General features: G+C 45.4%; 1 protein-coding gene across 1 annotated transcript; it reads right to left on the bottom strand.

The window, feature by feature from the left end:
* Positions 1 to 233: 233 nt before the first annotated feature.
* Positions 234 to 27,150, bottom strand: LOC146197682 (scoloptoxin SSD14-like). Its single transcript, XM_084597224.1, has 12 exons — positions 27,116 to 27,150; positions 25,253 to 25,480; positions 24,437 to 24,559; positions 21,391 to 21,488; positions 20,620 to 20,818; positions 17,337 to 17,500; positions 15,128 to 15,332; positions 8,539 to 8,614; positions 8,179 to 8,372; positions 5,899 to 6,136; positions 5,381 to 5,494; positions 234 to 3,151 (listed from the first exon to the last, which is right to left on the bottom strand). Exons 1-12 carry the CDS (start codon positions 27,148 to 27,150, stop codon positions 3,005 to 3,007), a joined length of 1,821 nt encoding a protein of 606 aa, XP_084453350.1. The 3' UTR covers positions 234 to 3,004.

Raw genomic sequence — 27,150 nt, 5'->3', positions numbered from 1 at the left:
TAGAAAAGACGGCCCCTCATTTTTTTGCCGAGAGGTTTTCAAAGAGGCCGAATGGTTTGAAAAAACCACTCACTTCCACCCGAATCGTCTGCTGCATGATTACAAAGCTGTTTTATGCATGATTTAGATTCTGCGTGTCTTGACCACAAACCCAAGCATGTGACAAATGGGGCCACTCGATATGGCAACGTGCACACCCCCCCCCCCCCCCTCCCCCTCCGCCAGCTGGATGGGCTGGAGCGGTTAAGGCTGCTGGGCTTTGTCCAGTTGCAACGGCCAGCGGTCAGTATGGGTGCGCGCCGGTACCCATACCGTGGGGTTGCGAATCCACGGGGAGGTTGTCAGCTTACTCTCCGTGGCATTGTGAGCGTGCCGCGCCCACGTAGCCCGTTGCCTGACACTCGAGCAGGTCTAGGGGGGTCCAGACTGGGCACGTGGAATCCGGCTAAAAGCAGAACAAATCGGCTACCCCTCGGTGCGAGAGAGCGCATCTCCCAGCCGCAGACGCGTTGGTTTCCGTTGCCGAGGAGAGTGGATCCTCTCGGGGCCGCGGCTGGTGCGAACCAACTCCAGGTTCTGGGGAACTTGCCTTTAGGCTCGAAAAGGCGAAAAAGACGGTGGCAGAGTAACCTTTGTGATCTTGAGTAAGCCAGAAACGTGGGAAAAGAACAGTGGTAGCACTTTGTGCTAAAGCATTTTGTGCCCGTACTAAAGCACTCGTGCCCTTCACAGTCAGCATCTTCAACGAAAACGCACAGTTACTCAGGGGGAGCTGGACCCCGCGATGATATCAGTCAGTTGGCTGGCCGAGGGAAAGCCCAGCCGGCTGTCAATGAAACAATGGCTCAGCCGCGTAGTACGCAAGGAACCGCGGCTTGCTGATTCATATACTCGCACGCAAGGGGATGTGAAGACCCCTTACGAGGAACCGAGTCGGTACGGCAGACCGAGGGAAAGTTCAGCCGGCTATCAAGGGAACGATGGCGCTGCTCGCGTAGTACGAAAGGAACCGCGGCTCGTTGACTCGGGGTCGAAAAGGGTAGTGGTGACCCCTTAGTGCCGTACCTCTGTAGGTGCGAGCACGAGTATTGGGCGTAAGTAAGCAGATTGGTCGAAAACAGATGTGGCAGGTATCCCCGCCTGGCGAAGTAGCCGTCTAACATACTATGTTGGAGAGAAAACGGTGAATGGAAACCATTGAGGGTCTACTACAGGGATGGGACCTTAGTCACCGCTTCTAAGTACCTTAGAGTAGGGCTGAAAGAATCATAGTACGGCGAAATGCGCCCCTCCAGTAGCCCTAGTACAATCGGGGCGGAAGAATCTGACTTGGGAGACGGGGAACCCCAAAGTGGCCCAGCAACCTGTCTCTGGTAGCGGAGACCCGGTGAGCGTGATGAGGTGGTGAATGCGCTTGAAGGCCGAGGGCGGTGCATTTCCGCTAAGGCGAGTGCTCGCCCTCAACTGAGGCCCAGGAATGGGAGCTCGACTCGAATCAGGATCACTTGAGAAAATTCTCAAGCTGCCCCAATTCCTTCTCAACTCCCATAACCCCTACCCTACATCCAATTTTTCTTTCCCTAGTCCCGTCCCCTCCCAACTTCCGAGGAGAGATCACGAGGGATCTCCTAGGGCCCGCTCTCCGGCTGTGGGCCGCTAAGTAAAACTCCTCTCGTTTTTTTTTTTTTTTTTTTTTTTTTTTTTTTTTTTTTTTTTTTTTTTTTTTACTCCGGGTTCTTTCGCCTACGGGTGCAAAACACACACGAAGCTTGTCCTTCGGAACCAAATCTTTTATGTTCGATTGGATTGAGCCTGTTATACCTAGTGGCACGGGCACAGGCTTGTTATTATTTTATGTCCACATATGTTACTTCACGCACCCAGTGTTAGCTAAGTGGGTAAAATAACAGGGCCACTTCATAAATGTACTACTTACGCCCATTTCCCGTAATGATGCTGCTGACGGACACTCTCTTCAGATCGAATTTTAGAGATGGCCTTAACATCGCACTCATTCATACCAAATTGTAAAAAACTTGCTATTAAAAGCTAGGTTTGCGGGGTTTATTTTGTTGCTGCATGGTGAGGTACGGGCAGGCGTATGCTTGTATTCAGGAAGTACCCTAATGCCTCGTCGTGTGCGCATAAAAATCAAGCTCAATTAAAGCAGAAATAACAAGTGAGTAAAAATATGTGAAAATTATAAAATCATTCAGTAAAATGTCATAGTCCTAGAAGACCGGAGTGTGTATGTCTCGTGCGCTGCTTTGCGCCTGCTTCCATGACGCAAGCGCAATTCATGTAGAAGTAGAAAAGAAAGCGAGACTTGAGGCAGAGCTAAGGACAAAGGCGTGGATGATACATGTTGTCACGTGCTGGCCCCATCCCTGTCTCAAGTTGCGGAACGTTTCTTTTTTACAAATTGTAGAATGAACTGGCCCGAATCTTCACGTCGTTGATCACTCGTGTAATGTGCTAAGAGGAAAGTCTCGAGACATATTGCGACATGATCAGCCATATTAAAGGAAATGATAAGCCCATATTTACTAAATTGACTCCCAATTTCTTGCTCTCGACATGACGTCGATTATGGGACGAAACAAACCATACATGGCGACCGCTAGCCACGAGGCGTAACTTGCAGGCATCCTGCACGACATCACGGAAGCTCACCGGTCTCAACGCAAGGTAAAAGACAGGCAGATGGTCTCACTGAGCCAAAACACTGAGGGTGCTCGTGTGGTGTAAATGGGGATGGTAGATAACACCAGTGCATGTCCACACTCGTTCCTGTGTTCAGGAAAGACTTAGTACAAGCGCAACTATTTTTTTCTAGACCTAATTTGTCCGGAGGCACTTTTCGCATCCTGTAAATAGTATTCAGATCTTCCAGTAATAGCCTCGTTGTAAGGATGCTACAACGCAGGTTAAATGTGAGAAAGATGATGCTATTCACAACAAAATGTAAATTGATGAAAATAGGATGGTGAAGCACTCGATTATCTCAGTATCCATCCACCGTGCCACCTTTCCTAAAGTCTGAGTTGGCATAGAGGCGTCCGCCTCTCCTGTGTATACCCATCATGATGGAGAATCTTCCTTTCGGGTAGATGACCTTGTGGCCCAGCTTCTCCAGCTCCTTGACGTATGCCTGCAGTTCAGTGCACGCGTGTTATAAGCAAAGACCAAATAGAACGCGTTGTCGTCAAACAGACACTGAGGATGAATCGGAGTCGGTTCATATCGGTAGGTTAGACCCAGTTAATGATCGAGGCTTTGGTTGTGACAGAACTTTCGCAAGCTATAGAAGGGAATTAAATAATAAACAGCTGTCACTATCAGCGATCATTCTGGTTAGCCAGACGACGTCGAAACTGATTTTCGTGCACGGTGACTGCGAAGTAATTTGAGAGATCACAAGTTTGAACTGAATGGCAAAAACCACACACTTTCCTAATTATTCAAATCTTAGGCACTTACTCTCCAGCTTTAAGTACTACAGCGTTGGTGGCTTTCTTCTGTGGCTCCCCCTTGCGGATTTTCTTTCATGCAAAGTCACTTTATGACTCAATTAATATTTATTTTTCAGTCTGTGCCAACATATTATCACACATACTCATATCCACACATTCGTAAGCCACAAAGTTAGTAAGACACCACCCGTTATATATATATATATATATATATATATATATATATATATATATATATATATATATATATACCCACTTTAGCCAACCCGTACGAAAGGGCCTGCGTGGAATAGGATTAGCGTGTCTGACCCGATATGCACTGGCTCCGGCCACTTAGATTCCCATCTCGTACTCCCATCTTAAATGAGCCGCTCGAGCAGGCAGCGCAAAAAAATACCTTTCACAATTTTTTTTTTTGCGTTCTTTGCGTAACTTTCATACAACACTTTCTTCTTTCCTCTGAAAGAACAGTTTCACTTTACGGTACTCGGAGCGCTATTTTCCTCGAGTGTGACGGTACATCTGGAAGACTAAAAGACAAGGCTTGAGTGCATTAAGGTTGATGTTAATTGCCAAACCGACGTTGTGTTTCTTAATTTTCGACTGCATTTGAGAGGAGAAAGTGATATTATAAGTGAAAATTATCTGCAATCTACATGTGGTAACAGAAAAAGAAGTTCGGCGCAATGCTTCGTTTTTTGAACTGGAACGCAGCTGAAATAACGACTTCAGACATGTCATTAGCGATATTAGCACCGTGCCGTACGAGCGTTCCGCCGGAGTTGCGAGTGTACCTCCCAAGCCTTTATCAATTAACGTAGTCAGCACATCTGTCTAACACACTGGGCTCGCATACCTACATGCAGCATTGGCCTAGTTCTCATTCGCAGCGCCAACTGGATATATACAAAAATTGGCCTTTTTACACGAAATGGTGCCCACCAGAGAGGGGGCCAGAACTCGTCTGCTGCCTGCTTCAAAATTAGTTGAAAAGAGGCACGCGAGCACCGGAGTGGAATTAGCTTCTGCGTGGCGAACATTTTCGTGAGAAGTTCTAGCTCTTTCACGCCTATGTGTCGCGCTTCAGTAGCTGGCATTAATCACTAACACAAACTGCACATGTTCATGCCAGCTTATGCCGAGCATGCGCAGTACAAGCTGGTGATTTGTTTCAACACGGAGGAGCTCGAGGTAGGGCATAGCAGGATGAGTGCACATGTACAGAGCGGACATCAGACACATTGACGCATAATGTGAGAAGAAATTAAACAGCATAAAATGTGCACTTTTTATAATACTGTTCGAAGTTCTAAATGATGTTGAAGTTGTGGCGTCATAAAATTAACATTTTTGCAAAAGCAAAGAAGAAGTCTGATGCCTCTTTAATTCATAAATCGAAGGTGCGACCGAAATCTCATCCTGCACCATTACCTGCAATCTGTTACCTGCACTGTGTTGCAAAACAGCAAATGCTAGCCTAAATACATTTTAATACACGAGAGAAGTATCGGCAGGTGTTCCCAAAAGTGCTTCTTGTGTCGTGCTCCATAATGCTAGAACTATCAGTTTTCCGTAGCATCGGCTATGTTGTTAGTAAAAGCTTAGGTTAATGAAACAATGATTTCTCAAAAGGTTACTCGTTTCTTCCTGGGTCGCCCAGTATATTTCCAATAAAGCTCTTTCGTCCATCATAAACCATCATATTTTGCAAAGTTAATGCCTTCATATATGGTTGACGACGTCGTAAGGTGTCTAAGTCCACAATTAAGCGAAGTATATTCAATCTATGTGATTAGATTCTATTAACTGTAAGACGTAAAGGGAACGTTCCTTTCCGTTTGGTTTTGCCCTGTGAGAGAAGTGAAAGAAAATACCTGAACCAAAATTTACTAAGAAAACTACTGTACCTTCGGAAAGTATGATTCCACCATGAGATTATTCGGAATCAGCTGATGGTGCAGACGTGGAAAGTCTATCGCCTCCTTAATGGTGTTATTCTGCCACAACGTCCTCATAATTACCTGCAAGTAAAAAACAATAAAATGGCGATCATACACTGAGTATGTGCGAGTGCTTGCAAAAGCTGTGCCAAACTTAAAAAGTGGGTTATAGTAACCAATGCAACATAAATGAGATTACAGCTTCTTCCAGGGCTCTTGTTAGTTAGACAGGAGCTTTGGCATATACGGTCTTTCATCTTTATTGTTTGCATTCTAGCTGTCAAACAGTTTTCTAACGGACACTGTTGAAGATTGCTCCCAGACTTCACTGAAACCGAGCAACACATTCGCCAGTAATACCACTTTGAGTTATTCGACGGTCTGAAATCTGATATGTTATATCACGAAGGCCGTGAAGATGAACGTCATGGAGTATTCGCATGTGTTCGAGGATATATCGTGAGTGCGAAATACAGGTCCCTTACCAGCGCTACGCCGGAGGTGATCTTTGCTCCACCCGTGCCGCCAAGAGCAAGCTGGACGTCACCCCGATCGTCGACAATCACAACGGGTGCCATGGAGGACATAGGCCGCTTGCCTGGTTCGATGAAGTTTGCTTTGGACGGAGCCACACCGTAAAAGTTGCGAGCGCCAGGGGTGGAGAAGTCGTCCATCTGGTTGTTCAGCACCACTCCTTCCGTCGTCCTCACCATGCTTCCAAAACTGCGCCCAGAAAAAAGGAGACGGAGCAGCTGTCATAGTACGGCGCTCAGTCCTCACTGAGTTATTGTTGGTGTAATGAAAGGCCTTCTTTTTAATTTTGAGTTAAAAATTGCTGTGTGGCATTGCGCCGTACTAAAGTGGCCGCGGTAGTTGCGCTGTGTCTCAAGCTCAGCTGGATCCCGTGTACGCCGTCGAACCGATTCCTGCGCTATGGCCCCTTGGGTTTTGACGGCCGAAAGGTGACTGCGTTTATTAATTACCACATGCAACAGTGACGCGACTGCATTTTTCTGAAATAACGTGTTTCTGATATATCGAACGCTTTATTACGACACAGGGAGCTCAGGTTCATTAGATTTGTGGCAGTGGTCAGCTAGACCATAGTGAAGCACATCTAGGTCCATCAAGTCGCCTCAAGTCTATGTCCCTTATATACTATATCAACAGACGCACACGCACTGTGTATTTCTGTGCGTACTTATTCGCTCATATACATACTGGCCAAGTCACGCTAAACCAGAATGAAAAAGGCTTCAATGCTGAAATGACCCTGAAGAGCTGCCTTGGGGAATCGGAAAGGCATTTGAGCCATATCGTTGCTTACACTCTTAACTAGAGGGAAAGCTGAGGGCGCTGCACTTCAGCCACCATGGGCGCGCTAACAATCATGGACCGGTCACCTACTTGGTGCGGGACAGTCGGTTTTTCTCGAGTGCATGGAGTGGCGTTACTATAATATTTTTTTTATCATCATCATCATCATAATCATAATCAACTCCAGGTGCGTACATACACCGCAAAAGCCTTAACAGCGAAGACGCAAAAGCAGACGTCGCCAATAAAACGTTTCTGTTTCTTGAAATGCCACTAAAAACTTCCTTAAGTGATTGCGCAACCATAAATATTTCTAAAACGCTTTTTTTTTTCCTTTCAAAGTGTGCCTATTAAGTGTAAAATATTGGTATCTGTGCTGCTCAAAATTAAGCGAATAGGAGAAAAAGCCATCGCTTATATTGGATTATACATTTCACACTGCAATGCTGTTCCTCTCTCTTTTTGCAATTTATAGTCGCAAAATTGAATGTTAAGACATTGTTTACAGTAGAACAACGTTTATATTTGAATTAGGTTTGGCCAAAAGTTGTAGTTCTGCACTCGGTAGTTATCCGACCCATAATGCTTTGGGCGCCCATGGGGGCTGAACTGGTCATTAGGAAACTGTATGAAAACTCCCATAGATATATCGACACAGCTTTCCCTCTAGGTAAGAGTAAGAAACTCTATGATTTGAGCAGATCAGTGAAGCTAGCCCGGACCGATATATTGTTCAATTGGTTATTTAGTATTCCGAGAGCTAGATCAATCAATATCAGAGGTGGGCAATTTTGCTCGTGCACATTTCGCTCTTATGGTGCTGCGGTTGATACGCTGACAAATTTTAACGCACTTTTGCTTGTGTCCGAATATTCTCATTACGAAACAACGTTGCAGTTTGCTTCTTCATTGCGAGCTTCATTGAGAGCTTCTCAAGGAGCAGTGACAAAGACAAGCAAAAGACAAAAACATGTCACATTTTAAAACAAGCGCGAAAGACAATATCAAGGCTACTCCAACCCTTTCAATGTGATGAGGAAATGATGCGCTCTCATTGGCCGACCTCTCCCTTGGAGAACATGAGAGGCGTCCAACTGAAACATATGACGTGCGCTCAGCTCATTTCCGGCCACTTTTGGGCCCCCTGGGTAGCTTTTCTCTTTACGAGCAGTTAATCATGGTAATTTTCGATCGCGGCCTATTATGCAAATGCTGCCAGCGCAAAATGATAATGCGTATGCAGTCACTGTCCCAACATTGAATTCTAGTATCAAAACAGCATCACTAGAACTTAGCTCACTGAAATGCATTATCATGGATAATTGCGAAAATTCATTTTATGGAAGTATTAAAGTAGCAAATTTTGGTAGAAGAATATGTCAAGAAATTTGCAATGAAAACAATGCGCTTTACCAGGTGTAAGCAGGCACATAAACAGTAACGCCTACTAATAGTTGACGGTGCTGGAGACGGCGATGACGTCGCCGTCTTCGCCCCAGAAAGTAGCGTGAGCAGTGCCGGTGTCCGGTGGCTGCGTCTCGTTGACAAACCCGTAGCGCTGGTATTCCGCAAATGTGCGCGTGTCGTCGATCTTGTATCTGGCAGCGGAGGCGAACTCTTGCGACGTCATGTTCCGGATTAGCTGCATTTGGGTAAAGCGACGAAATTGTACTGTGTAAGCGTGTTTTCAGCTTATGCTCGAATAAACTTTCATTTTCATTAACAACTACAATGTTGTCTAATTTAGTGAACCAATCAGTGACACTGTGCAATATTTTCTAGAATTACGAGCAAGAGCCAGTGCGTACCTGCCTGCATTCCACAAAATTAGGATCTCCCAAAAGAGCTCTTCTGGCGTAAGCGAACTTGCACGCTTCGGCAAACCTGCGGAGAATACAAGCACCATGTCGACTGATTCAGAAGGAATCTCTACACAATGAATCAAACTGAATGCGCTGGTCCACTTTGAATAGGAGCGTACTCATCGCATTTGCAAGCAAATGCGGCACGCAGCCAGACCAACAATATTAGCTATAGCAAAACATGATGACACTGCTGTGGCTGTGAAGTTGGGGAACTGGTCATACCCGACGTACTCTAGGAGGTGCACTCAGCAGGCATGTTCCCGATTTTTCATCATACCCGCAACACAATGCATCACGTCCACACTACAGCAAAAATAGGCCAAATATTGGCGTGTTGTTCATGGGAAACATACTGACTTTCTGTGAGCACGATTCTTTTAATTGGCGGTGAACACTTGTTGGACAGATGTATATAGGTTGCAGTTCGCCTAACCCTCGTCAAGTAAGTTGTTACACATACATACTTTCTACGAGCATAAATATTTTTAATATCAATGGCCCGTAATTGGAAGGGTGTTAATATCTTGTTACCAAGTAGTAGAAAGACAACTTGTAGATATTTTATAGTCTGTAAGAGGTTCTATGACCAGTTATTATTAACATTCGCTTGCCACAAAAAATGACATCAGAATGGAGTGACGTTCAGCGCCGACGATATGGTTTCGCCCATGACACGGCTTTCTCGACAAATCGGGAGTCTACTGTTGTTTCTTTTTGTTTTTTGGAAAAGTAGTGCATCCCTTACCTGCCATTTTCCGTCTACTTTTCGTTTGTTTAGTCCCATCGTGATGCACATTAATGGGTGCTTGGTGTGATAATTGGCTTCAGAAGGGGGTGAAGAAAATAAAATAAATAAAATAGGTTAACAATGATAAACATAGCTCTTGTGCGCGGCTAGCAACTTTGAAGGGAAACCGTTTTTCTTCCTAAGCTATATAATGCCAACCAAACACATATAAAATAGCAGGAAAATATGTGCGCGAGTAGTTACTGTACGCAGCTCTGTGCTCGAATATCTGCTAACCGTGGCATCAGCATAGAGGCGACTTCCAACAATTCGGCAGAAAGTTAAGACAAATTTTCTCGGAACCGTTGCTGCCCTTCAGACATGATAGTAATTGAATTACCGTAATAAAATTACCGTAATTTAATTATATTTTCCGGGTATTTGTAATCTAATAAATTACTTTTATCGCTTTAGTACTTAAGTAGTGTAATGATTACTTTTTGGCAGTAATGTTTTACGAAATTAATTAATTCCTTGCGAAATTACTTTTAATAAAGCACAGCACTACTACTTCAATAGACAACACAGCAGAGTGTCGCGAAAGCCGGAACAACGTGCGGCAAGCCGAAGCCAGCGTAAATAATCGCCAAAAAGAGACAGAATTAGGCAGAACAGTGCATCTGAGATCTCCTGTGTAGTAGGGTCACTTGGTGCAGCGATCCCATGGGTAGTTGCCGCCTTTCCCGCTGCAGGATGCAAAACATAAAAAAAAAAACCACCGAAAGAATAGATGGCGCAAGTAGGCCGGAGTAGAAAATTAGTTGGGAGCGTGGTACATGCGGAGCTGAAACTTTCCGTTGGAGAGTATCTCAGCAGGCTTCAAGAAACAGAAACAACCTCTCAGAAACATCATTAAACTACGCGGCGCTGCCAGCGGGCACTGGATGGGCGGCGAACTGTCCACGCTCCTCCAAACCATTGAGTATAGAGCAGAAGTAATGAAGCAGAAGTGTAGAGAAGAAAAGTGGATGCACGAAGTGCAGACGCGAAGGAGCAGGTTCGGGAATCTCCTAAATATGTTCAAGGTTGAGCACGAGGGACGCAGGGAAAGCCGTGGCTAAGATGTTGCTTCATCTGCGGACCAAGAGAATACCAAAAAGCGGACTGCACGTACGCTAAAAAAATGGATGCACGAGACACACCGAATAAAAGGAGCAGGCTGGGTTCGCCGCTCTGGGTTCTGGGTTCGCCGGGTTCGCCGCTCATTTCTCGAGCATAAGACCATGCTTCTGCTTTTGTTCTTTTGTTGCAGTTGTCTTATTTTTGTAATGGAAAGTGCTGAAAGACAAAAGGAATAGATCTGGGGCGCAATTTGGCGGCAACACTAAAGAATGTGTGTGCTTTGCGTCTGCAAACAAGTTATTGGTGTGTTTACTAGATTTACTTAGTTATTGCATGAATGAAAACTAGAAGTATTATAAAAGTGGTTGAATTACTCAGTAGAAGTAACTGTAATGTAATTTCATTATTTTAGGGCGGTAAATAGTGGTGTAATTTATTACTTTTCTGCAGTTTTGAGCAAAGCCATTATTATTTTAAGTTAATTGCTCTTCAAAAGTAATTTTGTCCTGTATGCTGTCCTTCCTGAGCTACTTCAATCAGTGTCCATACTGATTAATGCGAGAACCATTGCTACCTGATCTGAGACACCATACAAGCAACCAGTGATATAAACAAAGGCGCATAGAATATTGTAATTTGTTTTTAATGCTTTGGAAGCCACAACATCACACCCTCTCGGTACCGTTGACATATGGCGGATCAAGCTGCTCCGAAACAAAACAAAAGTCACGAGGGACACTAATGCTCCGCCTTTAAGGGTATGGCATGACAGTCTAGCCCCTTCATGGATCACTGCCTTGTTGTGGCGGAGGGGCTTGCGAAACTCGATGAAGTCGTGAGCTCTGCTGTGTAGGGCCACCCAAGATAGACAGGTCACGGCAGAGAGTTCTGACAAAATGTGATTCACTGGAGAAGGTAATGGCAACCCACTCCAGTATTTCCTGCCAAGAAAACCCTATGGCCAGTCACAATACCATTAATGATATGGCGCCGGAAGATGAGCCCCCCAGGTTGGAAGGCGTCCCATATGTTACTGGGGATGAACAAAGGGCGATTCCTAGTAGCTCCAGGACGAATGAAGCGGCTGGGCTAAAGCCAAAAGGACGCTCAGTTGTGGATGTGTCGGGAAGCGACCGGAAAGTCCGATGTTGCAATGAGATGTATCACATAGCAACATGGAATGTAAGATCTATGACGCAAGGTAAACTGGATATCGTCAAGCGAGAAATGGACAGATTGAACATTGATATCTTGGGTATCAGCGAGCTCAAGTGGATCGGAATGGGAGAATTTAACTCCGGTGACCATTATGTCTTTTATTGTGGGCACGAATCCAAGAGAAGGAATGGGGTCGCTCTCATAGTAAACAGAAGAATGGGCAAAGCAGTGCTAGGGTACAACCCCAAAAACGACCGAATGATTTCACTTCGGATCCAAGGTCACCCTTTCAACATAACAGTTATCCAAGTCTATGCACCGACCACTACTGCTGAAGAAGCTGACGTTGAGAGATTTTATGCGGACCTACAATGCCTTTTAGACCGCACTCCATCATCAGACGTCGTTTTTCTCATAGGAGACTGGAATGCTAAGGTAGGGAGTGAAGAAATATCCGGAATTACAGGCAAGTTCGGTCTTGGTGAGCCAAATGAAGCTGGGCAGAGGCTAGTAGAGTTTTGTCAAGAAAACAACCTGACCATAGCGAATAGTCATTTTCAGCAGCACAAGAGGCGCCTGTACACATGGACTTCGCCGGACGGTCTGTACAGGAATCAGATCAATTACATTATTTGCCGACAGAGATGGAGAAGCGCTATACAAGCAGTAAAAACAAGGCCTGGGGCCGATTGTGGCACCGATCATCAGCTTCTTGTTGCCAAGATTAAGCTTCGATTGAGAAAAACGCAGAAAACTAGAAGGCCTTTCAGGTATAATCTGGATCAAGTTCCATTAGAATATGCTGTGGAAGTGAGGAATCGATTTCAAGAATTAGATCTAGAAGACAAAGAGCCCGAAGAGATGTGGACTGATGTTTGTGATATAATACAAGAAGTTGCTACTAAGGTAGTTCCAAAGCAAAAGAAATGCAAGAAAGCAAAATGGTTATCTGAAGAGGCTTTGCAAATAGCTGACGAAAGGAGGATGGCAAAAGTTATGGGGAAAAGAGAAAGATACAAGGTTCTCAATGCGGATTTTCAGAAAATAGCAAGGAGAGATAAGAATGCCTTCCTGAACATACAGTGCCAAGCAGTTGAGGACAACAGCCAATTAAGGAACACAAGAGCTCTGTATAAGACAATCAAAGATATCAAAGGAAGCTTCTGTGCTAAGATGGGCGTGATAAAGGACAAACGAGGCAAGGACCTCACTGAAGCCGCAGAGATAAAGAAGAGGTGGCAGGAATACACAGAAGAACTGTACAAGAAGGACCCGAATGTGCAAACCCAACATAAGACGGTTGTGGTCACTGATCTCAAGCCGGGCATCCTGAAGAGTGAAGTTGAATGGGCCTTAGCCAGCCTTGCTAAGAACAAAGCTAGCGGAATTGATACAATTCCAGCTGAGTTGCTTCAAAACCTCAACCATGATGCTGTTAACATTCTGCATACATTATGTCAGAAGATTTGGACAACCCTGCAGTGGCCACAGGATTGGAGGAGGTCAGTTTACATCCCCATTCCAAAGAGAGGCAGTGCCAAAGATTGTTCCAACTACCGCACGATCGCGCTTATTTCGCATGCTAGCAAGGTGATGTTGAAAATCCTCCAAGGTAGGCTGCAGCAGTATGTGGATCGGGAGCTTCCGGACGTGCAAGCTGGGTTTCGCAAGGGCAGAGGAACTAGAGACCAAGTTGCCAACCTTCGCTGGATCATGGAAAAAGCAAGAGAGTTCCAGAAACCCATCTACTTCTGCTTTATTGACTATGCGAAAGCGTTTGACTGCGTAGATCACAGCAGATTGTGGCAAGCTCTCCAAGAGATGGGAGTTCCAATTCACCTCATCTGTCTCCTCAGGAACCTGTATGAAGGGCAAGAGGCCACAGTCAGAACTGGGCATGGCCTTACTGATTGGTTTCCGATTGAGAAAGGAGTGAGGCAAGGCTGCATACTGTCGCCCTGCCTATTTAACCTATATGCAGAGTGCATCATGAGGAAGGCTGGTCTGGACGAGTCTTCAGCTGGAGTGAAGATTGCTGGAAAACGTATCAACAACCTTAGATATGCGGATGATACCACTTTAATGGCAGAAAGTGAAGCGGAACTCAAGAGACTTCTGATGCGCGTACAAGAAGAGAGTGAGAAGTTTGGGCTTAAACTGAACATTAAAAAGACAAAGATCATGGCGTCTTGCCCTATCAAGTCCTGGAGCATCAAGGGACAAGAAGTGGAAGCTGTGACAGATTTTCTCTTCCTGGACTCCAAGATTACCTCGGAAGGAGACTGCAGCCATGAAATTAGGAGACGCCTGCTTCTGGGAAAGAGAGCAATGGTTAGCCTTGACCGCCTAGTAAAGAGCAGAGACATTAGTCTGCCAACCAAGATCCGTATAACTCGTGCTATGGTCTTTCCAGTTGTGATGTATGGATGCGAGAGTTGGACTGTGAAAAAAGGCTGACCGCCGAAGAATTGACGCGTTTGAATTGTGGTGCTGGCGAAGACTCTTGAGAGTTCCTTGGACTGCCAGAAGATCAAATCAGTCAATATTGTCGACCATAAACCCTGACTGCTCATTGGAGGGTCAAATTCTAAAGTTAAAGCTCAGCTACTTTGGTCATCTGATGAGAAGAGAGGAGTCGCTGGAGAAAGATTTGATGTTGGGAAAGGTTGAGGGTCGCCGGAGAAGGGGTAGGCAGCGAACGCGATGGTTAGATGGCATCCTCGAGGCACTGCAGATGAAATTATTTGATGTTAGGAAGATAGTGAGAGACCGGAAAGCGTGGCGTGACATGGTCAATAGGGTCACGAAGAGTCGGACACGACTGAACGACTGAACTGAACTGAACTGATGACAGTCTAGACTAGCACCCGACATATAAAGCCCAGCTTTTACCAAGCTCTAAAAACGTACGTACCTGCGTGGGTTGAGTTTAACGTGTTTGACCTAGAATGCGATTGTCCCAGGCAGGTTGATTCTTATATCACCCTCCAATATGAAAGCAAAGGCCTGGTTTGGCAGCTCCTGCTTAAAGTAACATCAGTGAACTCGACGTCCAGTCAGTGCGCCACCATGTCAGCTACCGTGACTATTCGCTCACAACGCCGAAGCCGACAACGACGCCGGATTTTCTGATGAACGAGACCATTGATATTATCGCTTTGGAACAAAGTATTCCGACCTAGATAGAACAACTCAGCATACATTTCACAGCCATAAACATCAAATCCTGATCGGGACTAGCCTGATATTGTAGTTGCCTGCGGAGACCGTCGTGTATAGTTGCATCATTCACGTTCTAACGAGTAGAGTGTTCACGCAACAAAACTGCCCTATCTTGTTTTGTATATTTTGAAATAAGATTTGTTTTCAATGATTGCGGGACAATGTTTGCCATAGTTTTTGGCATGACAGCGTTTTTGAAACAGAGATAAACGGTTAATGCAAACGCGCCTTTCAGTGCTACCAATCAAGCTCTAGCCACCACGAGTGGTTCACTCAACGAAACATGCAAGAGCTGGAGTTCACCTGTGCAATGTGACCACGTCGTCTTTCAAGCGGGATTCGTCCGACGGGCGAAACGCGTCCATGATCCCCAGGATGTAGGCGAGAACTGCCCCGCTCCCCGGCGGTGGCACCGAGAACATCGTAAGGCCTCCCTGGAAGCTGGCTTTCACAGGCTCTTCCCATCTCACCGCGTAAGCATTTAAGTCCTCCAGAGTCAGCGCACCACCTGGGAGAATGCAATTGGAAAGATATGACGGCGCAAACAAGAATGAAAATCACGCGACTCAGAAGAGGGGATATATTGTGAGGTTTTCACGGCCCCCTAGTTGGCAGTAAAATCAAGTCGAGTTTAGTGCCGCTAGCTGTATATTCCACCAATTGTTTTTACGACGAGATATGGAATTTCTTCGTCCCGCCGATTAAGCCGTTTACGTTTCAAGGACAAGCGCTTTAACACCGATGCGAGCCGCAGCGGCAGAAACAGAAGAGGAGAAAATTTAATGATGATATTGTGGATAGAGAAATGTGAAGAATAGGGAAAAAGTGATGTGGCATGTCATGGTATGGTATGGTATGGTATGGTATGGTATGGTATGGTATGGTATGGTATGGTATGGTATGGTATGGTATGGTACGGTATGGCACGGTATGGTATGGTATGGTATGGTATGGCATGGTATGGTATGGTATAGTATGGTATGGTATGGTATGGTATGGTATGGTATGGTATGGTATGGTATGGTATGGTATGGTATGGTATGGTATGGTATGGTATGGGTATGGTATGGTACGGCATACATGGTATATATGGTGTTGTATATTGCGATACGGTGTGGTATAGTAGGCTTTGGTATCGCGTGCTATGTGGGGATTGACGTCCTAGAGCAGCATCGGTTATAAAGGACACCGCAGAGGAGGGCTTTGGTAATTTCGACCACCTGAGCTCATTTAGCGTGCAATGACGCCGCGCAGTAGACAAGCACCTTGCATTTGGTCGCCGACAAGGTCGACTTCGCTTCCTCGGTATTTAGTTGGGAGCCCTTACTAGTAAACCACCGTGATGGGGCTCTTGAATTTCTGCTGAACACAGCAGCGCATGCCGCATGAGCTACATAAGGTGTAACGATGATGAAGAAGGTATTTTTATGTTTAGACTTGGGGACGCAGCAAAATTTGGGAAAGGTTTTGTGAACTGCGTGAATACATCGTATTCAGCGTTAAATATAGTGTATTTTGTTCCTGAGAGGTGAGGGTAGGCGTAAAATATTCACAGGATTTATGAGGCAGCCTGGTTTATTTCTAATAACGTTGTTCTTAACGCCCTTGGGCCAGCACCACCTATAGTCATTTGCTGTTTGCAACGATTGCGACTGATGTATGAAATAAAGAACAGATGCATCACTGGTTGCTGCGCATGGCGGATGGAGTGGTCAAGGGGATTGCCGAGCTCGCTCTCGCTCCGCACTGGCGTATAGATCAATAAGCTCTAAACGCTATTTTCCATCTCAGTTTTGACTTTGCATTGGTTTCCAGATTTAGTTTGACTCAGAATACCACAAGGAAAAGCTAAAGCATTTCATGCTTATGGTGATCGTACACATTTCTTCTGTGCCGTAATCATGCATAAGTCAAGAGCCAATTCTTTTTCTTATTTCATGATAACCTTTTTTATTGCATTATTCCAGTTCCATTAAAGACGCTGCAGAAAAGTAAAAAAAAAAATTTGTCTCCTATCCACTTTCATTTTTACCAGAATCAGAAAGCAAGCTAGGACTTTGTAAACCAGCCGACTGCATGTTCCTAAGTAGATGCACGGAAGAGTAAAATATATATTATGGGAGTAATTAAGCTTACATGTATAATTCAAGGCTATAGTTATATTTCATGAGCTAGAGGCCAATGTCTCAGAGATAATTTTCGGGCATGCTGAACGAAGGTATTCCTCTGACAGAACTATGCTCACTTCGTTTTCACACTGTCATTGGCTCTATTAGGAGAGAAGGCATCTCAATGCACAATACATGACTTGTAAGTAGTGTTCCTAATTCAATTTATATATGTAGGTTCCTCGGTGGCTTTTTCTTCTCTACTATAGTACAACTACTTGAGTAAATGACAGCAATAAAAAAAAATCAACGCGAGAAGACCTACAACTGCCTTCCCTAATGCCACTCTTTAAAAACCCGGACGTACAAATAAGGAGCCCCTACTGTGGGTGATGGGTACTTGCCATTATCCTGGACTTGCTGCACAAGCCTCTCGGCGAACTCTCCTTTGTAGAAGTAGTCAGGTCCATTCTCAGCGATCGCCTCCAGCGTGTCTGCCAGGTCTTTTTGGGTCACCAGTTCCCCTTCGGCCAGCATCTCGCCTGTATCAGGGTCCGAGAAGACTCTCCTGCGTACGATATCCAAGAGCGCCCGCTCACGACTGTGGGCCGCCTTTATATGCACGCGCGCAAATGACAGATTACAATGAATATAAAAAGTAGACAGCAAGCCAACTTAGCGGATTGAAGAAAATAAGCAGGCTCTCACTGGAACCCAAGATAGGCGCCGTTGCGAGGAGGTCACCACTCCTCGTTCAGAACAGCGATAACATTTTTAGTGGCGCAAACTTCTCACATTGTTGCCTGCGTGCAGAGAAATGGCTCTTGAAAAAACAGAGGGAAGCTAAACCTGGCTTTCAAAAGAGGGAGGAAAGGAACGCGAGAAACGGACTTCTATTACAGCGACCATGAAACGCGATTTACCGAGTTTAGGGAAAGCAAATGGCCGGTATGTATTTCATCAGTATTCGTCTATCGGAAACCTTTTTGAGCTTGCCTCACTTAAAAGCACGAGCAGACGACATTCACAGCTTTTAGGAATTAATAAAAATTCCCTGACTCCATTTCAACTAGCTATATTCTGGGCGTACATGCTCAAAAGAGGGAATTCTGCGCACTGAACAAATTTACCAGCAACCTAATAATCATTTCCTGACCTCTTTTAGTGGTTATACCCTAAAATGTCGCAACTAGAAACCAAATAATTAAGGGCTTGGTCAAGAGGAAACTGTCTCAGCTGTGGCGAACACATGATCACGTACGCGTTCGATCCAGTTAATTCCTTTACATACAATTGTAAATAATTTTTTTATGCAAAGGGACACGATCTCTTCAGTCCTATTAGCAGCTTCCAAAGAGGAAGTATTCAGAGGCTTGGAATGGGAACAGTTTGGAATAAGAATTGATGGCGAATACCTCTGTAATCTGCGATTTGCTGTTGAAATCGCCTTGCTGAGTAATTGAGGTGACGAATTGCAAAGAATGATTGATGGCATAGACAGAAAACCATAAAGGTATGCCTTAAAATTAATATGCAGGAGACTATAGGTATGATGTTCAGCAGTCTTATAAAGGTACAGCAGTTTACAATAGGCAGCGAAGCATTGGAAGTCGTGAATAGGTCTACTTAGGACAGGTAGTAACCGCAGGTCCGGACCATGAACGGGATATACCAAGGAGAATAAGATTGGGATGGAGCGCATTTGACGAGTACTCGCAGATTATGACTAGCAGCTTACCGGTATCGCTCAATATGAAAGTATACAACAGGTGCATCCTCCCGGTACTCACTAATGGGACTGAGATGTAGGCTAAAGAAAATAGTTCTACATAAGTTGATGCCAACGCAGAAAGCTATGTCACGGAAAATGGTAAGTGCAAAGTTAGAGATAGGAAGCATGCGGAGTGGGTCAGCAAAATAACTCCGAGTAATTGTCTTCTACTTGAAAGTAAGAAAAAATGGGCATGGACGGAACATTCAGAGCGAGAAAAAAATAACCTATGGTCGCTAAAGATAAGTTTGATTCCAAGGGAAGGGAAGAGTAGCAAGGGGTTAAAGAAAACAAGTGGGGGATGAGATTAGGAAGTTTGCAGGGATTAAGTGATTACAGCTAGCATATGACCGGGTTATTTGGAGAAGAATGGGGGGATGGGGGAAAGGTGGCCTTCGCCCTGCTGTGGGAATAGTCCGGCTGATGATTACACTTTTGGCCAAGTGAAGCTCGTTGACATAGACGACAGCATATGACTCAGATTACTGCGAGACGTCGTAATAAAAAAAAAATAACTAGTAGGCTTTCAACTAAGATTAAACCGAGTTAGATGTGTGAAACCACGGTTTAATTTGGTTTAGCTATTGTTCGGTATATGTTTCTTTTTTTTTTTTTTGCTGCTCAAAGTTTCCATTTGGTTGCGCTCTAGAATTACCCGCGTTACTCAACGCGTTAACGTACACGGCGTCTTCTCTTCCGTTCCAACTCAGCCCGCCGAACACAGCGCGCTTCTTAGATCGAAGCAGTAGAAGGGCCCGGCTCATTCGCCATCCTGACATGGTCTGACGTGCCGTAGCAATTGCGCGGTGTGCCTATGCAGGTACCCATGGCGCGCAGCAAGATGCCAGTCGCATCGCGTCAGGGCTGAGTCACTGTCGGTGCCACACAAGCGAGACAATCCTGTTTCCGGCTAATCCGATAATGATCCCTGTCCCGAAACGTCACAGAGGAGACTTTTGTCAGCGTCCGTCGACACACCTATTAAGGACACCGGGTGTGCGGCGCTCCCCTCTGCACCACCCTTTGAGCAACCTCTTTTGTGCCTTAAGTGAACCTCTCAATTGGTGCTTGACTACGGGTGAGCTGTTGCTGCTTGGTTTGGAAAGGTCACACTAAAGATCAAGCCACGCACATCCTGAAGGCCCGATTAGACCTCGTGAAATAGGGCATTGGAACTAAAATTTACAGATCACTTCAGAAATTGCACTGTGAGAAGGTGGACACAATTTTAAAATTTTTGCTGTTTACTTTTTAGTGTTTCATGTTATTTTTCTTTTTAGTTCTTTATTTTTAAATTTATTTTTTTAATTTTGATTATTTTCTTGTTATTTTTAGTTTTAATTTTATTCTTTTATCCCACTAATTATCTTGGAATATTACTTTATTAGCATTCGTTATAAATAACCATCACCGCTATTTATCGTTTTTACGTATCCAACTTATGCTTTCATTACTAATTGGTTTACAGGAAACGAAAGGCACAGTATCTGTCACGCACATCCTGAAAGCCAGGTTAGGCCTCGTGAAATAATGCATTCGCACAAACATACAAGAAAGTGTCCATCTCTGACGCTTATGACTCTATTATATCCTCTCCAGCAGTATTCACATTTTACCAGTTTACATCTTAACTCCTTTACATACACTCTTGGCCAACTGCAGAGCCCCATGAAAAAGAAAGCATCGCCACTTTCGGATTATTGTGAGATAAGTTAGTCAAAATAAAAAAAAAAGTACCATCTTCTGTCAACCATGCCTGCACTGAACCCTCTCCAGCAGTGTTCATATCTTCCCGGTTTATATCTTCAATGCACAGTTCATCAATGCCGGCGTACGTCTTACCCATCGATGAAAGAGCACGAGACAGGCATGAGAGGAGAGAGAGAACTGCGTAGCGAAAGAGAGCACGGCCGCACCTGATATTTGCCTCCATTCTGGGGTCGGCGTTCCGTGGCTCCCGCAGGGCATTGGCCAGATGCGCACCCATCGGAAAGCCATACCTGGCGAGCCGAATGGCATCGGTGAATAGCTCCCTCCAGGGTAACGAGCCTTTCAGGCGACGGTGCAGCGCTTCATATCCTCGAAGCTCACCCGGCACGCCCACCGCCAGGCCACCTGCAGCATTTCAGCAGGTAACTCATAGATCTTGCGCATCTTTGATTTCAATGCAATTTTCAATTACATTACATAGGGCTATATTTTGTAGTTTGGAATTCTCCGCAATATTCATCGATAGCAAAAAGTTTCAGAAATCTAGTTTAGATTTTATTTCCTCCCGCTTTGTCGAGATTACACTCACTAAACATGCGGATTAGAATACATTTGAATAGTTGCCTCTACTGTCGAGGGGAGTTGCCTAAACTGTGAGTAAAAGCTCTATTAAATAATTGGCGGAAACTTTGAGTCAGTCTGTCAACCATTGAGTAAAACAAAATTGACATTCAATCTTTATTCGATAATATATTTTTAAGGGAGAAATGTTTATTTAGGAAAACAAAGAGCTCGACTAAACTGATAATATTTGAGCTCCCTAATCTGCACCGCGGAAAAACGAAGAGGATAAATAGTCAAGATGGATCACTCTGGGCGGCAAAAAAAATGAATATATACGAGAATATCCGGACATTAAAATAATGTAATGTAAACAACCGAATCCACCAATCCTCCTTGACGAAGTGAGACCTCACCAAAAAGGCTTTTTTTCTTTTCCGTGATGAACATGTCCCTCGAGGCAGCGCCTGGGGCAGTTTCCCGGGCGATTAGTGCTTGAGCCTCTCGGCTCGACCTGATCAAAGCAAAAAGAAAGAAAAAAAAAAGCAGCACCGACAATATTTCTTAATATGTTAAGTTGGACACAATCCCACAGTAAAAGAGCGATATTGTGCATAACAGATAGCCCGAGATAATAGTTCCGTTCAGAGAACATCAAAATAGAAGCATAAAGCGATTCAGACTGATACTATACTGTTTCGATAGGTTGTTGTTTGACCAGGAACTGACGGACATGTAGAAGCGGTGGGCGCGTCGAGTATGGTTTACATGTCGCAGTATTACGACTAATGGCGCAGGCGTGGTGACAGTAAACGTTTAATCTGCCTTTTAAATAAATAGTCCGCCGGTTGATCGATGGGTTATTTTCTAGATACAATCTGCTGGGAAGTGTAAATCCTTTAGTCTTTCACTTGAAAAGGCGCCTACAAATCGCTACCGCTTTAGGCATCTGTTTCACGCGTTGGTTTTAAGAAACAACTTTGTAGTCGATTTACACTCCATTCTTACCAGGGGCAAATCCAGCTCGGGCCTACCCCGACGTCCCCAACATGGGGAACACTAGCCAAGCGCCAGAATCTTGTCAACCATTATAAGTTCCGACACCTTGACACTGATGCCCCATTCCCTTCAATGGTGGCTAAAATATCACATTAGGGCTTCCTAATATGCTATACATGATCGCAGGACAGAATAAGTCACGTATATTTATTCAATTATTAGCAAATACTGCAGGAAACAGCGCTGCCCAAGCAGGAAAGGGACATAATTACGTATTTTGCAATAAAACCTTACCATAGATAACCCTGGCAAGGCCGTCAGCGACTCAATGACAGTGTCCTATGGAAGTTTTGTGCCTCGAGTTTTTTGCGGATTAGTTTTCTCCCTGTCTACTCTGACTTAGTTGAAATCTTGTCCTGGAGGTGGTCTAGTAATTTACAACAAAATGGGTTCAACGAAAAAGATTGCCTACAATTGAACAAGGTTCAAACTATGCATGCAGCTAAAATGATGTCAGTAAGGATCCTGCCAATCATAGAAGCCTGTGTTTTACAAGTCTTGACGGACTGCAACAATTGACCTCCTTGCTTAAAAGCAGTTGCACCCGGACCAGCCAGCTTATAGAGCTTATTCACGTGACGTCATTGCAGCTTTACTAGCAACCATGGCATGCGGAACGCAACATCAGAGAAGGAGAAAAAAAGAGAGAGAGGTGGCCTTCGGCGAATCATGATTTGCTAAGCATCTCAAGTGTCCGACTAATGAGCGGTGCCGCGCCGTAGGGAGGTGACCGGTAGATCGGCGCCGACATGTCGGAAACATTTTTTTGGGCGTGTGCTTTTAGCTTCGAGCCGCCCTACGTTATGGCGTCTCCGCAATACAGGGTTGCCACAACTGCCGCCTGCTAAACCTGATAGTGAATAGTGTCTATACGCGCCTTCCAGACATGAGAGTGGGCTGGGCCGTTCAGCGCCGACTAGGTTGCCCGAAGCTGACGACCAATCAGTTGCAGCAGACGCGTCAGATCATACCGCCCAAGCTGGCAGCTATATTGCAGTTGCGCCAGTCCTAAAAAACATGCACTTCGAACCCACGCTGGCCGTAAGACAGTAAAAGTCAAGGCACACCTGCATAAATACAGCCGTGACCTAAACTTCCTAAACGTCGGCGGTGCGAAATCTCCATCTGGCAGAGGCGCTATAAGACTAGCTAGTAGTCACAGACACCAACGACATAGTTAGAATTACGGCCTTTGTTCGGGTAACTAGCTCGAACACGATGGCTGAGGAGACCGCCATAGCGGTAGCACTCGATTTTATGCACACTATGAACACACGTGACGAACGCCGCAGCAGTCTGACATACACTATAATTAGATTGTCATGCTGCGTGCCACGCCTTTGCGAATAATGCATTATCTTTGCAGACTGCGTGCGTGCTGTTGCCAATAAGTCCGGACGCATTCCCAAAAGCCCGCGTTGTATGAACACCTGGCCACGCCTCCCTTTCCGGCAACGAGAGGTCGCATGTGCTCTCCCAAGCAGCAACCTTTCGCACGCTGTCGAAGGAAGCAGAGGAGGAAGCGAAGGTGGAGGGTGCCTGCGCGGCTATGTACTTTTGCACCCATATCACGCAATATTACAGTACACAAAGAACAGTGCCCCCACCTCATTCAAAACTCACTAAGGCCAAAGCTGTAGCATGGCGTCAGATACGAACTCATTGTATCCTAACCTTTACCGCAAACACTTGTTACAGGCTATGTGCCATAAACCTAACCCAACTCAAACAGTTGTTCTTCCCCACCCGCTACCAAGACAAATGCTCCAGCTGCCAGCAATGCAGAGCTACACTATATCATTCAGTTTGGGCCTGTACAACACCCACCGGTGGCGTTCCACCTATATATCTCCCCATTCCGTCCTCTTGGGAACAGGTTTTGGCCAGCACGCAGCCGACCAATCAGCGTCGACTAATCGAGCGGGCCGAGGAAATAGCGGTGGCGAACGGGACTAAGACTGAGAACACATTTCGTTTCCTTAGACTGTTCTCACCAGCATTAACCTGCAAGACCAGCGACAGCTTCTCTAGCGGGTCTGCAGGATAGCGGCGGCACATGGAGCCTGGACAGAGGGCTCCATTCGAGAAAAAGGTTAAACGAAATAAACCTTTTTCCTCCTCCTCCCAGCCACTTCAGTCATCTCTGAAGAAGAGACCGAAGCAGGGCCTTAATATATATATTTTTTGTTTTTGCGAGGATAGTCATAGTTGTTTCCACTTATAACGGGTTTCGCCAAGCGAGGCAAGTATCTGTGAAATATGCTTACCATTTTAATGACCACTGCTGGGTCGACATAGCTCGCATCTGTTTTCATCCACGCTTTTATTTGGGTGCTATACTGTCACCTTCGAAGGAGATCTAAAGATAAAGGAGTAGTGGACGTAGTTTAGTTGTAAACGCACCGCGAGTAGACGGTTGCTATAAAGCCTCCACCGATGCCCATGGAGTGCGGGATGACGACACCCATGCACAGCAGGGTGGCAATGGCGGCGTCCACTGTCTTGCCGCCCTTGCGGAAGATTCGTCTGGGTGGAAGAAATCATTACATGCATTAACGTATAAACATAACACTCCATTTTACCCGCGCATTCTACACGCAAGTCACAATGCTAGGAATCCAGCTGTTATTATCACAACGCTAACTTTGACAACGAATCTGGCTCATGCGCTCTCAGTTATTGATCATGAGTAATCATGTTAGATGACGAACTCACCAGTGACAGCCGCACGTTTACGTGATTGCATTGTGCAATCACGTAAATGAAGAGGGCATCATTTTCTTATGCCAAACCTCTGCTGTCTTCAATAAAAATAAGAATTCAGTAGAAAACACGTAGCCATAAGGAGAGATCAAGCAGCAATTAGGAAACTCCTAAGTGTATTATTACAGAGGGAACAGATATAACAAGCCGGAAACTGTTCTTGACTTCCGTCAGTTCCCATGCACGCTTGAACATTATCCACTCATAAGAGTAAAATGTTGCCTCGTCATTCGGGACACTTGCGTTTATCACACTTCACTCCTTCCAGTGAACCATTAGCTGTAATCACATCTCATAAAACTACAGTACACATGCGGTAAGGCGAATCCTGCCCCCAGCGTTAATAAAAACCACCTGTTATATATTACCCTGAATCATCTCACCCATCAGTGCTAGCTTACGCAGACGTATGTACAAATTGCGGTGTAGGTAGAAGCGGCATTTTTTTTTGCGCACCTGGCCACGGTTGTGCATGGCGCGGCGTCAGTGGAGACGGCCCAGGTGCTGAAGTTGCCGAGGGCCGACGCTGACGGAGTGACTTCGACCTCAGCAGGGCTGGGAAGGCAGCGTATCCGTAGCCAATCCTTGGCGTAGAGTGTCACCAGCACGCTTGCAGTGCTCACAACGACCACGCCTACCAGCAGCACGCAGCAAAGCACGAGCGGCTTCGAGATCAAAGCACTCCTGCAGAGCAACACAAACACAAAAAAGGGGGGGGGGGAATAAGCGCGGGGAGGGGGCGAGAGATTTTGAATAATATGTGTGCTCGTCCCTGCGCACCTATATATTGGACATCGTACGTTTCGCAGTTACAGAATTTCAATAGACACGAAGGCCTACTCAGTTTTGCGCCTGTTTATTGTTCAGTTCAGTTCAGTTCAGTCGTTCAGTCGTGTCCGACTCTTCGTGACCCTACGGACCATCTCATGCCACGCTTTCCGGTCTCTCACTATCTTCCTAACATCACATAACTTGATCTGCAGCGCCTCGAGGATGCCATCTAACCACCACGTTCGCTGCCTACCCCTTCTCCGGTGACCCTCAACCTTTCCCAACATCAAATATTTCTCCAGCGACTCCTCTCTTCTCATCAAATGACCAAAGTAGCTGAGGGTTAACTTTAGAATTTGACCCTCCAATGAGCAGTCAGGGTTTACGTCGACAATATCGACTGATTTGATCTTCTGGCAGTCCAAGGAACTCTCAAGAATCTCTGCCAGCATGTTGATATTTATTTGGGAGGAGCTGTGCTTAAAATTTTTTCCCGAAAGATTTTTATCGTGTGGGGTCTATTTCTTAAAAGCTCCGTGGTCTTCATTTGCGAATGAACGTATGTTTATCCCAGCCTTTTGGATGTCTGCTGAAATCTGTGCCGATGCACAAAAATACCTTTCCGATTTTTACAGGTAGTGCTGACACCTGAATTTTGCTAACAGACCTTTTCTGAGTCGCGAAAGATCGGCTTCTCGTGAATCTCTTTGTCGGCTTCTCTTTGTCGTAAAATTGTGGTTTAATCCATGCACAGATGCATAGGTACTTAAATTTATTTTCCGAGTCTATTTAATAGCGCGATCTTTGTCTTCGGTATGGTCGATCAATATATTTAAGCCCGGTAGTGTATTTAAACATGCGGTGTTATACAGTCTTTGTCAAAAATTTACCGGCCAGGACACTTTGGATGCAGAGAACGCACAGCAGAAAAACCCTGAAATCACCGGCGCTCATCGGTTGCGCGGTTTTAGAGGGAGACGAGCCCCATGTGCTCTTGCATTTCTTTGCGATTATACCGAAGAGCTATCTATGACAGCAAATACAGCATGCCCTCACCACATCCACCAGTAGTGTACAGATGACCGAGGTATATGTTTCTGCTTCGTTGAGAATAAAATCCTTTAGGAGTAAGCGTGTTTGCTGATTGCTCGAGTTTTTATTTGTGGGTATACAGCCTGCAGCTCAGCTAGTCACGGATGACGCCACAGAGTTGGAACGTCAATACGGGGAATTATAATGACCGCGGCTAGTGGGGGATGGCAGTAAATGACATTAATGATAAGCTGATAATGATGACGACTCACATCTCAGTAAAATAACTGTCCAGTAGCCTGGTGAGTCCAGCCGCTCACTGAGCTTGTTGCCAGAAGAGCGATCAGTCTAGCCAAACACGACTCCTCAACAGTGGTTAGGTACAACAGCCTGTGGATCAATAGGTTGAGCCCGGCCATGGACGGAGATGGGGGCGCGAACGCCGAGGAGCTAAGGGATATAGAACACTGCCAATTGAGCCTAAGGTTTCACTTGTTGCACTGAGCATGCGCTCACCTCGCCTCACCCTCTTCGTGCGTGCCGAAGAGCAT

This window comes from Amblyomma maculatum, chromosome 3 (assembly GCF_055883805.1).
Source record: "Amblyomma maculatum isolate TAMU_Amacu chromosome 3, ASM5588380v1, whole genome shotgun sequence".
Classification (NCBI taxonomy): domain Eukaryota; kingdom Metazoa; phylum Arthropoda; class Arachnida; order Ixodida; family Ixodidae; genus Amblyomma; species Amblyomma maculatum.
This window is presented reverse-complemented; position numbering and strand designations above follow the sequence as displayed.